Source organism: Mytilus californianus, unplaced genomic scaffold (genome assembly GCF_021869535.1).
Source record: "Mytilus californianus isolate M0D057914Y unplaced genomic scaffold, xbMytCali1.0.p SCAF_3, whole genome shotgun sequence".
Classification (NCBI taxonomy): domain Eukaryota; kingdom Metazoa; phylum Mollusca; class Bivalvia; order Mytilida; family Mytilidae; genus Mytilus; species Mytilus californianus.
Window position 1 is genome coordinate 105,530,865 of NW_026262679.1, and position 16,550 is coordinate 105,547,414.

At 31.9% G+C, this 16,550-nt stretch overlaps 1 protein-coding gene across 8 annotated transcripts in view; it reads right to left on the bottom strand.

The window, feature by feature from the left end:
- Positions 1 to 16,550, bottom strand: part of LOC127735670 (immunoglobulin superfamily DCC subclass member 3-like) — an 82,555-nt gene that overhangs the window by 2,657 nt on the left and 63,348 nt on the right. For 7 of the 8 annotated variants that reach the window (XM_052245912.1, XM_052245914.1, XM_052245917.1 and 4 more), the window contains 5 exons: positions 7,676 to 7,886; positions 6,588 to 6,614; positions 4,188 to 4,211; positions 1,238 to 1,528; positions 642 to 665 (listed from right to left, as the gene is read on the bottom strand). In XM_052245912.1, the coding sequence (XP_052101872.1) occupies positions 642 to 665; positions 1,238 to 1,528; positions 4,188 to 4,211; positions 6,588 to 6,614; positions 7,676 to 7,886 (577 nt within the window). The remainder of the gene's footprint in view (positions 1 to 641; positions 666 to 1,237; positions 1,529 to 4,187; positions 4,212 to 6,587; positions 6,615 to 7,675; positions 7,887 to 16,550) is intronic. The other variant, XM_052245919.1, reaches the window with a different exon arrangement.

Genomic DNA, 16,550 nt, shown 5'->3' on the forward strand with positions numbered 1-16,550 from the left:
CTCATTGGCTATTATACCATATTTGAATATCTGAAACATACACTTACAAGATTTGAACATTTGATTTCTCGTTTGAATTGTTTCACACTAATAACGACATGTTCTTTTAAAGCTTTCAAACATTATATGTTCGCTCATTATTGAAGGCCGTTTGTTGACCTATGTTGCTTAAATCTTTTGGAAAGTTGTCTCATTGGCTATCATACCATATTTGAATATCGAAAAAATACACTTAAAAGATTTGAACATTATCCGTAATTGAACTATTTTTCAGTTCAAAATGAATAGAAAAGAATAGGTATATTGTGTTCATGACACAAAATTCCTACACACACTTGACAAACCCTAATTGAAGGAACAGATCCTTTTATTTGATATATTTTTTTCTTTGATTAGGTCATATCATATTTGTAACTTGAAACTAGAACAACCAAACATTACGTAAGTCGATAGGTTTTAGCATCCACAATCTTGTACTAAAATCCTGATGTTCTTTTCTTGAAGTATTCCAAAAAGTAAAAGTATATATAAAACAACATACATTTATATAGGGCAAATAGTACGTTTAATTATAAGGTTTCACTAAAAATACACTAAATATGTTTTACTTCGTTAATAAGTACAAGTCAAAAGATACTCACCACGTTTGTCATGACTTGAATCAGCTGAAAAAATACAATGTTATTTAAATGTCAACATATACAAACTATCTTAAAAATGGAAAAAGGTAGCAGAGATAATTGTGTGAATAGAACTACGTAATGCAGATTGTGTGAAACACTTGCAGTTAAAAGTCGCTACCCATTCTTTTTACAATGATTCTTGTAAAAAGTGTGTGCACAAATTCAGTACACATTTACTATGATCAGTAGTTAATTGTTTCGGCTTTCAGTTCACTATTTTATGGAGGTAAAATATCTCAGGTTGTTTGTGACATGCCATTTTTTAAAATTCTAACTACAATTATCCAACTTCCAAATTCTTATTCATAAAAAGTTGCAACAAAATAACGAGGTCATCTTGCTTATATTAAAATTATAACGCTATAAATTTTTATTGTAATAAACACTTTGTATACGTAGTACATTATTGTTGAGCATCTTTTGTAATATACATTATAAATTTCCTGGCTGCTGTAATGTGGAATTATGTGCTTAAATCTGCCAAAAACAATGTCATACAATTCCAAGGAAATTTAAAATCTTCATTGTTTCATATAGGTTTATATTTCACTTACCATTTAAGACGACAACATGGTGGCTATCAACGTCCTTTTTCGAACTCCGACATATATATACTCCAGTGTCCTTCATTGTGCTCTTGGCTATTTCTAACACACTATAAAGAGTTTTTGTTTCACTGTGTCTATATTCTGTAATGAGTATGCCAGCATCTATGTTTTGCTGTAATTTTAATCCATTATGAAACCAATCCATATGCTCCGGAGTCAATGAATCACTAGTTGCATTGCATGTTATACGGATAGGTTCGCCTTTCTCCGTGAAATTTGGCCCTGATATATGTATTGCTGAAAGAAAGAATAAGAAACCGAAATTTTAACATGCAGAGATATATTATATGAGTACCTGAGAACTTACAGCAATGGCATAATAAAGAATTTTGCGTTGCTTGTTGGCTCTATATATTTTTGTGATTATAAAAGAGAGGTGAGGATACCAAAGGGACATTCAAACTCATAAGTATTGGATTTGAATCTTTTCCCTTTCCCCATTTTATTTTCTATTTGATATTTTTGGTTTCGAAAGGAATGATTATTTAATACGGTATTACAATATCAAAACTAAAAACAAGGCATCGTACAGGCTTGTTCAAGAAAGAACTACATATGCGACAAACATGTGTGAATGGAAAAATGAGATAAAAGATGCAACGGTGCAGTGTTCATAATATTTTTTTTAAATCCAAAATTCTATAGCAAATCATGAGATATTTTACTTATAACTGTTGTGTTTTGTTGCTCGTCTGTCTGTTGGTAAACATGTTTAGAATGTTAAGACAAGCTTAAAGGAGACAGATTTAATACTGCAAAAAACTATTTCGAATTAAACCCCTAGACCTATAAATCTAAGCGGATTTTGTGTGTTTGTGTATAGCAATACTTTCCATGCAGTGATAAAAATTAGAAAACAAATACGACATGCTGTTAATATTACAAAAGAAAGATAAACATGAAATTTATGTGCAAGCTTATTAGTTTTTATAATATCTTATTACTAGTTTCAGCCATAATTCAGATAGAATATTTTGTCTCCAAATCATGTCTTTTTAATCGGTATAAATAGGAGTAGTCTGGTTCACGTCAAGCATTTGACAAAATTGTATATTCCTAAATTATACCGAACTGTGTATGCCCTTTAATCTCAATCGTGTAAATCAATTCAAAAATTCCTTTCACATTGTTTTTCAAGCGACGGATAACGTTCAGGTTATTCTATGAAATAAAACCCCAATAAAGTTTCGGGATTGAAATATGGCCACTTTGAAATATAACGTCCAGAAGAACATTGTAAGATATCTGATAAAGAGGGAAGAAGGGCATTTGTGCGATATAAATATCAAGTTTGCGTTCTGAATATTTAACATTTTTCAATGGACGTTAATGCAACTTATTTATCTATCAAATTGAATATAGTAAGTCAGACATTTAAAATGAGAGGAAAGGCTGGCAGTTAGCACGTTTAAAAACTTCCACTCTAGCACAGTACTGTACGATAGCATGATTTGAAAAGGAGGAGGTATGATAGAAACCATCATTTGGCACATGAAATTGCAAAACTAGTCAAACTCTTTCAGCCTTTCAAGATGATGTTAATCTTGGTGGTAAATGAATAGGGTGAAACAATCTGGAAAATTTAGGGCAGAAATGGCATTTGTGGTGTCATAACCATGTCAAAATAAGATAAGTTGATTTAAAATGACTATTTTTACACCTATGGTATGGCAACAATTAACATGAGCCAATGTTTTACCAAAAAAAGATGTTGTACATACGTTAACATTTCTGTATAAGACATTCTTTTGTGGTTAGCCCTTATATCAGTATCATTATGACAGCGAAATGAGTCTTTTCGGCAGTTTTTTAGTAATGCAAAGATTGTCTGCAATTTTAACTAACTTAACAAATATGATATTTAAAATCATAGATTCTGATATCTGACAGGATTATGTTTAATCTAAAGTACCTTTTTTTATAAATTCAAGAGGCCAAAATTTTGGCATTATCAACTTTTTTTTCCTTTATCATTTGTGACTTTAATGAATTAAGAAAACATGCAATGCAAGTATGCTATTGTGTTTCATTTAACGATTAAAATAATAAAAAAGACTTCAGCAAAATAACTTCAAGTGTAACATGAAATTTTAAAACATTCAAGATAAATTGGTTTACTATACCCGTATGATTCCGTGGGCTTTTAGTAAAAATTTTACTTGGGAAAACAGTAGCTGTATAATAAATAAAAAGTAAAATGTATGTCTTTACCACAAAACCATCGACTAAAAAAGTTTATATATATTGAAGACATCTCCTGCGTATTTTATTACGACCGTAAGTTGGTTTTACAGATTATCGGGGGAAAGTTTATGTAACAATCTATATTTAATGATAAAGAATAAATTGCTACTTTGTTTTTCATTTCAGTTAGTTTATTTTTTATTGGTTTCTTTGGAAAAGTAATTCACATGATAGTTTTAAGATATGTACACGTATATATTTTTTTATTGTGGAAATGCCATACTGTCGCTTAGTACAGTGGGCTTCATCAAAAATCGTTTTGTCCGTTTGCCCACACATCGTATCTTTATTTCCTCTTTAACCATTTGTTATAGATAAAATAAAACCTTCAAAAGATATATCGTACATAATAGAAGTTTGCACATCCTATTTTATCTGTTGATTCGAAAAATATTAGGAGTTGCACATAACAAAGCATAGACTTTGCCATAATAAAACTGATGGGAAAAGCGAGTAAATTATTATGTATAGAAAAGCAATGCATACAGCATGCTATGTTCTATTAAACGATGGTTAAAAGTGCTACTGTTTGAGTTTAAGAAAGAACTATTTTAGTATACATATATGAGTGTAAAAACTATACAAGCAAGATGGTCCTTAGTTGCAAAGTTAGTAAATCTAAACTTAGTGTGATTAGTAAGTGATTGTGTACCTGGACGAAATATTGTCTTCTTTTCTGAAATAGAATATTGATATAGATTGTCTCATTTTGCACGTGTAAACTATTTACTTACATTCGATTGTATGGGCAGTGCTTTAAACATGATCTAAATGTATATTATTTCAGGATTTCATTCAAACAACAATCAATCAATCAATCAATCAATCATTTATATTTAAGGAAATAATTTACAGTACTGTATTTGAAATGTTGCCACCGTCAAATCGTCTACTGAGTGACGCAACTTTCCAAAAACACTACTGTTATACTTAATGGAATGCAACGCCAGTGAAATAGTAAAACTAAAACATTTGAACATTCGAGGAAACGTCAAAAGCAATTGTGCAACTTTGTTTTCAATGAATGAGGAATTGACGACAGACGTCATTCAATCTAAAGTGGCTTTACATTTCATATTCCGTTACAAGAAGGAATATATATAATATTGAGCACAACTTTCAAGTGAAACATGATATGCTGTATACATATTTTTGCGCAAAATCCTTTGATAAGACAGTACCAACATACTTATATTCACAATATTTTACCATTATACCTTGTGAAATTTAAACTTAATCATATAGATAATTTGTTCAATTCTTCCAAACAGTTAACAGGCAAAAACATTATAACAATGATTAAATTCGTAAGAGATATGCTTGTGAAACACTTTAGAATAAGCTAGGAAACAAAATACGCAAAGAAATCCCTTTGAGTCATTTCAAAAGTTTTATAAATTGCTGGGGTTCACCTGTCTTAAATCTATAGCTTAATGGGATTTAACAGATTTAGCTTGACAGTGCTTTGATTTAAGTTAATTTACTCTTATTTTGTATTTGAATACAATTAATTTAATAGTACCAATTTCACTGCACCATATGCGCTTCTTGTTGTATGCTTTAAGAATTAAATCAATTGCAACTGTATCACTCGTGTTGGCATGTTTTTTCTGTCTTTTTTTACAAGTTTAATAAAATCGTAACCTATTTACAGAATACCCGACAATAAGGGCAAAGCTAATAAGTATTAATGTTTGATTATCGATTTTGAAATACTTAGTTTTTAGGTATTCTTCCCAAGAATGACAATTTATAATAGAGCAAATTAATGCATAATAACTTTGCAAGAAAATCTTGGAAATATTTAGTTATTCATGTTAAGCATAAAAACAGTTTTTATTGGTTCTATAGTTACAAATAACAAAAGCAAAATCTTGAATGTCCCCGAAATTAAAATGGCAAACTCTTGTTTTAATAACAAAAAAGGACGGTTTTATTTATTTCAATTCATCAATTTAGTTAGTTTTTATGGAATTTTCCTTGAGTGCATTGTGTACATAACCACCCGGTATATTGGAAACATTTGAAAGTTAATGTATTTTTATGAGAGAGTAAAGATAACTACAAATGCAAATTATTTGACGGATTAAAGGATTTATCTTTAACCAAAGGTTATATAAAATTCTATCATATACTTTAAAAGTGCTCTTAAAATACTAACATTATAATCAAAGAAGTTAATGTTCTATTTAATGGAGGTTAGTTTTAATACCATGTTTGAAAAGGGGCTGTCTTTCTCTTTAACATATTTGTCTTTCGTTGCAAAATAAATATTGTCAGCACTTTTCATTGAACCAGGATTTTCCCCCATTAATACATGTAACGTTCCTACGTACTCAATATATTAATAAATAAATTGATTAATTGTAAAAATGTATGCATATACACAAGTATTGCAAAACAGGCAGAGAAAACATAGTTTGATCAGTTTTAAGATTTTAAATAATATGCTATAAAATATTGAAAAAGAGAGTAATATATAGGCGAAATTTAAATTTATGTTCCTTTTTCAAGTCACCTATATATTGATTACATTTTGTATTGGTGCATTATTTGTTATTTTATAAATGAAAATAACATTAAAGCACTTTGTTTGCAATTACTCCAACTTTTCTTAAACAAGACAATATACGTCAAGTATTATATTGAAAATACCTCCATGAAAAACCAACCTGCGGTCTACGAATTGCATAGAAGTAGTATATTGACAATACTTCTACGACAGACCAACCTGCAGTCTACGAACTGCATGGGAGTATTATATTGACAATACTTCCATGACAAACCATCCTGCGGTCCACGAATTGCAGACTCATGGGTTCAGTTGATTAATAATTTAGTAAAATATACCAATGTTCATTAATTTGTTCATTTGTAATATATATCTACATGTTCTTAAAACGACAACACTGTCTTACTGAAAGCATCCCACATCTATGTTTGAAGATATAAATTATTTATACGTATACATGTTATTAAAGCAGAACAACACAATTCTTGAATTCACGACAATAAACACAGAAATATGTTAAAAAAGAAGATATAAAATTACCTTTGGTTTCTTCTACTGGAGGAGGATCTGAAAATAAAAGTTTCGTAATAGTTATATATAAAATAGGGACGAAAGATACCAGAGGGACAGTCAAACTCATAGATCGAAAATAAACTGACAACGCCATGGCCAAAAATATAAAGACAAACAGACAAATAATAGTACAGATGACACAACATAGAAAACTAAAGACTAAGCAACACGAACCCCACCAAAAACTGGAGGTGATCTCAGGTGCTCCGGAAGGGTAAGCAGATCCTGCTCCACATATAAAATTTATATAATTATAAAAAACATATTACAAGAGTAACAATGCTAAACTATTCAGTACTACAGATCATGCAGTTAAAATATTTTCTCCTTTTTTTTAGTTTTAATAGTAAAATATATATTGTAGGGTTTCTACCCGTGTTGGTTAATAATGGCTGTGTAATGCAATTGTTTGTTGATGGTTTATGTTTAAAATCTAGATATTAAGAGGGTATATGCCGCAAACTGTCATATATGACGATGTTCGTTTTGCAACAAAAGGTTTAAATATAAGTGCTGGTTTAAAGTAATGTTTTTCATGAAGATTTTTATAACAGATTTCGCCAAAACAGCCCAACCCGTCAAAGGTCAACTTTACTTTTGTGTAAATATATTTTATTGTTTCACAAATGCAATATGAACAAATCATTTACAAGAAGAACAACTACTAAAACTACACTACATCTCTTTTCGTCCAAAGGGAGAGATGAATATTACGGAGCAGTGAATGTTCGCAGTTACCTAGAAAACTAGCTCAAAGTACTTGACTTGCTGATATGAAAACAAATCACATATATCCTTATTTCGGTGTTGTATTTCGGAGTGGATTTCGTAGAAACGTCGTAATCAGTGCAGGATTTTATTGAAGCTAATCAAAATAAATGTACCAAGGAAAAGATGTATTGAGATAAAATTTATTGGGAAACTCATTTTAGGTATCGACTTACTGGTTCAAATTTCAATTTAGTGATTCATTCATTTCTAAAAGGACTTGTTTAGCATAGGTAACTGTTCAAAAAGGTATACACATTTAAGTTATGAAATACATATATTATTACCTGTAACATAAAGCCTTATTCTCCTCACTAAATCTTCTTTGGTACTTATTTGACAGTCGTAAAGACCAGCATGTGCTTTCGTGACATCTTTAATAACCAAATTCCATTTATAGCCTTTGTCAGTGTGGTCTACACTGTGACGTTCGTCAGTTGTAAAGACAAACTCGCCGATTGTTAAAGCATGTTTTTGGTCAACTCTCTTCCAGATAACCTAAAATTAATCAATAAACTGCAACATTGAGGAGATTCAAACAGTATATGTCCTTTATCTAATTATATCTAACTATATATAATGAGGATAATTTTTCATTTTAAAAAATAAAATAATAAAAAATACCGAACTCCAAGGGAAATTCAAAACGGAAAGTCCTTTATAAAATGGAAAAAATCAAAAGCTCAAACACATCAAACGATTGGAAAACAACTGTCATATTCCTGACTTGGTACATGCATTTCCTTATGTAGAAAACGGTGGATTAAACCTGGTTTTTTAGCTAGATAAACCTCTCACTTGTATGACAGTCGATAAATAAAAGATCTATCGGCTTTAATATCGGTAAGAGATGTCCCGTTAAGTTGTGATCATCATCAAATATCTGTTTTAAAGTTGATCAGAACGGAAGGAAAATCATAAAATGTATAAATCAGTTAATCAGTTATGGATTATTTACTTAAAAGAGCTAAAAGAACGAAAATATTTAATGGCCAATTCGAAGCTCGATGCAGACTCGTTGTAAATAAAATACCTTGGCGGTATAATCAACCCTTTAGAATCCGCCTCTCTGTTAATAGTAAACAGCCAAATATTTTTTTATTTACAAATTCAAAAAGTAGGCGGGTTCCTAAATACATCTTTCCATGTTCCTTAAGGAACTTCCATGTTTTTTTTTTCGTTGGATATTGTCCTTAGATTAAAGTACATGCATAATTAAATGAACAAATGGATGGTATCAAATAATAATAGGGCTAGCTGGATTAGAAAAGGCCATTAATTTTAAATAAGACATGAATAACTAAGGAATTCAAACTGTGTCATCCTGTGACAGTTTAAAAGTTCATTATGACTTGTTTATTTTAATATTTCTTATCATTTCCGCGTTATTCAAAAGTTATAAGTGCACGATGAGTGTCGCTCAGGAGTACTTTAAATTTAATTACTGTTTTTAACAATATTATTACTGAAAACATAATACCACCAATATTCAAAAATCGACCACAACATTTGTCATCTATAAAACATTTACTCTCCTTAAATTTATATAAAAGAGACCACTAATTATTCAAAATAATCATTTTGAAGAAATATTTTGAAAGTACATATTTCACTTTTTTAACCGATTCGTGATAATTTTTGTGTTAATAAAGGCTATCAACTAAACAGCGATGTGCGTATGATGAAATTTAGTTAGGTAGGAAACATAACTATATTTAATGAAAACAATATTCAAATCTTTAATTTCAATGTTTGAAAAACAACCCCACGGGACTGGCTTGGGTAATCACATTCTGTGTATATTTGTTTTGTTCTAAATACATAAAAAGTAAAATAACAAAAGTACCGAACTTCAAGGAAAATTCAAAACGGAAAGTCCCTTATTAAATATCAAAATCAAAAGCTCAAATACATCAAACGAATGGAAATACTTTCAATTGGACAGACGAGTATTCTAGTCTCAAAGAGTATCATCAGCTTATTGGTCAGCTGGCATGATTTTATAACATTCTTTTTTGATTAATTATGATTTATTTTAGAAACTAAGGTTCCAACTCCCTCAAGCAAAAATGGTCTTAGATTAAGATGGCTCTTCTTTTTATGTCTTTTTCATTCATTCAAGTAGCTCTTTAGGTATTCCGGTATTTATACATTCATGGCTTTCAATCATATTGGTTTTAGCTTTTCTGACGAAGGTAACGTTTTACTTTGGTTTCAGTTTATTCCCGATTTTTTGGGAGAAAGGTTTCCACAATTTAGTTCTCGAAAGCAAAACTGCATAATTGTTGCACTTTTCGGATTTTATAAGAGTTCATATTTTCATAGCTTTTTAAAATTGCATTACCGTGAAAGATTTTATGGCAGTCGCACTGATAATCTTCAATCAATTTTACAAAGGAAAATATCTCTGACCGCAAACCACAGAAATAGCAAAGGATTAAATAGTTGAATAAGATAAGGTAACAGATTCAGTCATTAAACAAACTTACGATGTTATGTTGTGAACAACTGGCGTTTGTGTATTGCAACATATTTGCCCGACATTGATACTGATAGATGACCTATGTAAACAAGCTATCCCCTATCCGGCGTCGCATCGCTTTCAATACAAACAAACAATCTATTATTTGAACAATATGCAATTAGACAAAAGTAATCAGATGATGTTTACATAGGTAAATATACCATATGTAAAAGATTTTCGTAGGTCAACATCGTTCGTCATGTGTTATTACTACAATGTTTCTGATTCTGTAAACGTGCATACTTTCTCGTTGTTTACTTTCGGCATATGAAAACCGTATGCGGTCAATTTCCGACTCGCAAGTGATGACAGTCGCTTTAACCACCTCGATAGGTACAAAGAACACTCAATATTGTTTGGTTATAATGGCTGCATATTGCACATAAAGATGATTCAGTTTCTTGAACAAACCATTGATCTTAAGACATGAAACTTAAGAAAGAATGAGTTTTTTTTATATATATATAAATATAAGCAACAGTGTAGTTTATCGATGTTCGCATCTCATAAATCGGTTAAGAAGACAAAGTAAGGCAAAAGACAAAACTGAAGGAATCTTATGAACTCCAAAAGGAGCAAGACCAGATACGACGACAGGGTAAGCGTCTCCTCTTTTCATGCAGTTGTATAGCTTATATTTAAAGGTCTCAGTTTGTTTCCTACATCAATAAGCCATATATCAAAAACCGTTTATATGGTCAGGACTTAAGTTCAATTTGAAACATGCATACCAAAATGAGTTTATACTTTTTCGATAACATTAACGTTATGAAATTTACTGCACCAGATACACATTTTAAAGATTGATGTCTCTTCGTGGATGCTAGAAGTCAAAATCTTTGAAAATCAAAAATCTAATACAAACTTTAAAGAGCTGATATAACCGAAAAGGACCAAAAAGTATAGCCAAATCCCGACATAGAATCGGAGTTATGTATGACAGAGATACATCCCTTGTTTTTGACTGTTTATTTTTAACAATATATATTATTTCTTACTGGAAAACAAATCTGATTTATGAATATCTGGGTTTGCTTTGAGCAATTTGGTTTTTTTTTTTATTGACGCAAATACCAATTATTTTTTTCTGACTATTAAATGTTGATATTAATTATTAAAATAATGTGGTATAATTGCCAATGAGACAACTCTCCACCAGAGACCAAATGACATAGAAGTTTACAGCTACAGGTCACCGTACGGTCTTCAACAATGAGCAAACCCCATACCGCATAGTCAGCTATATAAAGCCCCGAAATGACAAATATTAAACCATTCAAACGAGAAAACCAAAGGCCTCATTAATGTACAAAATAATGAACGAAAAACAAATATGATACACAGCAACAAACGACAACCACTGAATTACAGGCTCCTGACTTGGGACAGACAAATACAGAATATGGCGGGGTTAAAAAAGTTTGAAGGCGCCAAACCTCCCCCTAACTAGGGACAGTGGTGAAACAGTACAACACAAGAACAAACTATAAAAATCAGTTGAAAAGGGCTAAACTCATCGGTATAATTGCCAATGAGACAACTCTCCACTAGAGACCAAATGACATAGAAGTTTACAGCTGCAAGTCACCGTACGGTCTTCAACAATGAGCAAAACCCATACCGCATAGTTTGAAGGCGCTAAACCTCCCCCTAACATGGGACAGTGGTGTAACAGTACAACACAAGAACAAACTATAAAAATCAGTTGAAAAGGGATAAACTCATCAGATCGATACAAAGCAGAAATATATCTTACAAAAACAAGTCATTCAACAGTCAGGTATTGTATTATGGTATTATAGAAGACAAAGGTATTGTTTTCAAGCACTGTTTAACGTCCAGCAACATGTTTGTTCACGTGCTTCTAGTAATTCACAACGTAACAGTCCGCTGTAAGACTTGACCTTACCTGGACACATTATTCTGACTCGGAGCAGACCAGTCTTTGTTCTTACTCCGCATGTTTAGCGGAGAATAAAGGCAACAGTAGTATACCGCTGTTCGAAATTCATAAATCGATTGAGAAAAAAACAAATCCGGGTTACAAACTAAAACTGAGGGAAACATATCAAATATAAGAGGAGAACTACGACACAACAGAAACACAATATTAAAATGTAACACACACACGAACTATAATATAACAATGGCCATTTTCCTGACTTGGTACAGGACATTTTAAGAAAAAAATGGTGGGTTGAACCTGGTTTTGTGGCTAGCCAAACCTCCCGCTTTCATGGCAATGTTAAATATAACATTAAAATGACAACATTACATGACAGGACTACAATACAAATAAATGGGATAACATATAGGACAGAGAAACATACGAATAATAGCTAACAAAAGATACCAGGTTTAAAATTTAATACGCAAGACGCGCGTTTCGTCCACAGAAGACTAACTCAGATCAAAAAAGTTCGAAAGCCAAGACAAGTACAAAGTAGAAGAGCATTGAGGACCAAAAATTCCAAAATGTTATGCCAAACACGGCTAAGGTTATATGTCTGGGATAAGAGAATCCTTAGTATTTAGAATAATTCATACTTTTGCAAACAGTAAATTTATAAAAAAGACTATATAATAGATATACATGATAACACCGAAGTGGTGACTAACTACAGAATAAAAACGGATACATAAAACAACATAAACCAGCACATAAAAATTCACAGCCGAGTTGGCCAAAGAGATCAACGCAAAAAAAAGTGACGTCACATTTGAATTTCTGAAATTTCCCCAAAATAGGATAGAATTAGGATAGAATTCAAGATTTGGTTTATAATACTTATATAACATTTATTAATAACAATGAAAATTACAATACAAATTAATATAAAATGTGGTAGTAATTAGATAATTAATAGTATTATCATGGAAGTATTATATTGACAGGAACTCCAACAAGCGGACTTCAAACGTTTATAGTGCGATGCCGCAAAATCGTTAAGTATCTGTTAATTAACTCGTCTGTCTTATGGATGCATGGGTTCCGATAAAATTTTTGGAACCTCGTGAATGATCGTAATTTCGGAACATACCGAAATAACCGGATGTGTACTTAATTGTCAAGGAAATGACATTTACCGACCATGTGAATGACAAATATAATGTCAGTTTTTACGGGTTTTGCTGCTTAAAAACAAATAAAAAGAAAAGAAACGAAACGAAATCCCCCCGACTGTTTTCACCGATTAAAAAGACAAAAAAAAACAAAAAACTGAAGAGTAAAAATACTCACAAGCCATAAACATTTCAGTTTAAGTTACAATCAATTTTAAAATAGTAAGATTTATTCATGAGAGTGCCGTTGGCTAAACACGCGTAACTGTTATATACAAGTTAGGCTTGAAAATCATAAAATTCTCATGTAAAGTAAACGGAAAAGTTTTTATCAGTAATTATTATCGCGTTTTACTGCTAACTTTGACAAACATTTAACTGAAGTGTTTAATGAAAGAATTTCCAACAAAATTTAATCCAAAAGTTGGCCGGGGGGGGGGGGGGGGGGGGGACGGGGTTAAAGAGCTTTGATCCGAAAAAATATCAAATATTTTGATTTATTGTTTACTGAAAGTCCAATGGCAAATATTTCATGCAATTAAACAAGAAACAAAATCATTAATTGCTTAGCACACGGTGTAAGATGTTTCAGAACTGTTAAGCTTTTAAACACATAAATAAATTCTAATTTGGTTTCCATGATAAAAAAAATTAAACTGCTTAGGGCCCATCATGGTGATCGTTCTTTAAATGCACCCAGAAATATTTAAAGCCATCCGTAAAAATAAATCTGTCAGACGTCAGAGTAATCTCGGACTAGGTTGAATGTTTAAGGTTGTTTACAACTTTGGAATTATTATAAAAGGTGTAACAATTCATCTGCATGTCTCGTAACCTGATATTGCTATGTAGAGGTCATCACATGCGTGTAATTATTAACCTCATTTAGTCTTTAAAACATATTTGATAAATAAGTTAATAACATTTTACGATATTTTACGATAGAGAAAACCATAAATATTTGTGTTACACTCGATAAAAGTTTACAATCTTTAACTTAAAATTTGAGTTATCCGGCACCATCCGGCACACTACACGCGCATCACATTATTTTTTGCAAACACTCTACTTCAGAATCATGTAATTTTCCTAATCGGATATTTCCCGATTTCCAAGTTCCAATGATTAAAACATACTCAACAAAACTAAAAATAAGCTTGCCCTCTTTCCGAATGCAGTTAATTTTCTTATGTCATTCTGTTAACTATGGACCGATTTTTTCGATCTTTTCAGCTTTGTTCTTCATTTATTGAACGGAAACAGGTGTTGTTATTCATGTGGCGATTCACAAATAACCACGGGAGTTTCCGTGTTTATTTACATTGGTAGGTAGATAAGACAATCGATACCAAATCACGTGATAAGACCAGCTAAAGTTAAAAGAACAGGCGAAGGCGGCATCACAGATACCCCACAAAGGAGTTATCACGTACTTGACAAACTGAGTCGGAACCTTTTATTTTCTTGAAAAAATCAGTGGGATGGGAATGTGCTAATTTTTCGTTGGAGTTCCTGTCAATATAATACTTCCATGGTATTATCTAGCTATGTCGGTGTTTCTTCTAAATCAAACTGTAAACCAAATATATCGTATAAATTTAGTTGACCCAAACTAAAATCTAATTAATGAACTGGGTGATTAATTATCTTTGCCATAACACACGAATACAACAGAAAAAAAATAAGATTTACAACTGAGAATAACAAATATAACATCAAAACTAAATACATGAATTTTGGATAGAAAAGTACCGTGACACGTCTTATAGGAATGGGAATTCACACTCAGCAAAACAGTCACAATCGGGAATAAGTCACGTTCGGTAATTAAAAGATCAGACGACGTAATGTCAAACCACAATCTAACACATGGTGTAAAAATGTCCTTAGTTAGTTTGGACAAAGACACATCGTATGGATCGACCAATTCGTGATGGTGTCCGTACAATTTACGGAGTGTCATTTTTAATCTGTCCTCCTCATAACTTTGTTGGAGCAGTTTCTGCGTTAGGAGCACACTCCTGCATATGAAGTCCGTATAGTGTGAACATGCACGAGCATAACGTATCAACTGAGATATGTAAACACCATATGAAGGGGCAGAGGGTATGTTACTGCTGAGAAATGGGAAATTGATAATTGGGAAGTTGAAATCGTCCCGTTTATCATAGATTTTCGTGTGAAGTCGTCCATCTGTGTCAATATTGAGGAAAAGATCAAGGTATGAAGCAGTCCTTCTAGTATCAGTAGTATCCTTAATTTCAAGTTCACTGGGATATATGAGATGTAAGTATTGGAAATATCGGTTATTCAATGATAGGACATCATCAATATATCGGAAAGTAAAATTAAAGAATTTTGCAAGGTGCTTTTTCTTTTTGTCTTTTAGAAGGTTCTGAATGAATTCTGCTTCATACCAGTACAAAAACAAATCGGCCAGTAGGGGTGCACAATTAGTACCTATTGGAATACCGACTGTCTGTTGAAATATAAATCCATCAAACTCAACAAATATATTGTCGATCAAAAAGTCCAGCATTTTGATAATATCATCTTCAGTATATTTTCTGGTAGATTCAGTGTGGTTCTTCACAAAATATGAATTATTGTAACCCAAAACAAGAAATTTGTATCTACGATTCCCATTTTTATAGAAAAAGCTCTGTTTAGTGAGATGGTGAAGTCGATCTTTCAACTGAGCATGGGGAATAGTAGTGACACAGCAAATACCAAATGTAAAATCTTTTGTTTGATCTGGGTGGTGATCGAACCCACGACTTCGGCCACTCTCGAGGCGAGCACGCTCTAACCACCGAGGCGGTTGGATTAAAAATATACGTTGACAATAAGCCTTTCCAACTAACTTGCTTCATATTGTTTAATTTGTTTTGGCTTGATTAATGAGATTAAAAAGAGTATTTTTCAACTAGATGATCTACAAGATCTACTTCAAACTCTGGCAATTGATAAGTTGAAGAAATATATAGTCATGTAATGAATTGTTATTGCAAGCTCTTCGGATATTTTCTTTTCGATTTATCTCAATAATTCTATTTCTTATCCAGGTTTATGGTGTAAGATAAGGTCAGAGATTTAATAAGCTGGTTAAGACGGCATATTGATTCTAATAAAATTCTTGAAGATTTTCACAGCTTACATGGTTACTGAGGCAATGGATCATATTTATATATTTATTTTAAAGAAATTTCAGCTCTTTATGAAAACAGAGGGGGGGGGGGGGGGGGATACCAAGTGGACAACAAAAGAAAAAACCCTCAAACCAAAGGAAAGCCGACAATACCAAGGTAATCAGGAAACTGGAAATATAATGTTGATAGAATAAGTTATAAATTTTCTTTGCAGTTTCTACCAACCACTTGCGACATTGCACTGTGTTATTGTATGTCGCGACCTACTTATTCAATGACCTAACTTAACATCAGAAGTGCCATATGTTCATGTAAATAACGAAGAAGTACAAGGTAGGTATATGGATCTACAATTATTAATTAAGCAAAAACTATATAACAACATGATGTAATGACACGATGTCAAAGCAAATCCACAAGGAACCG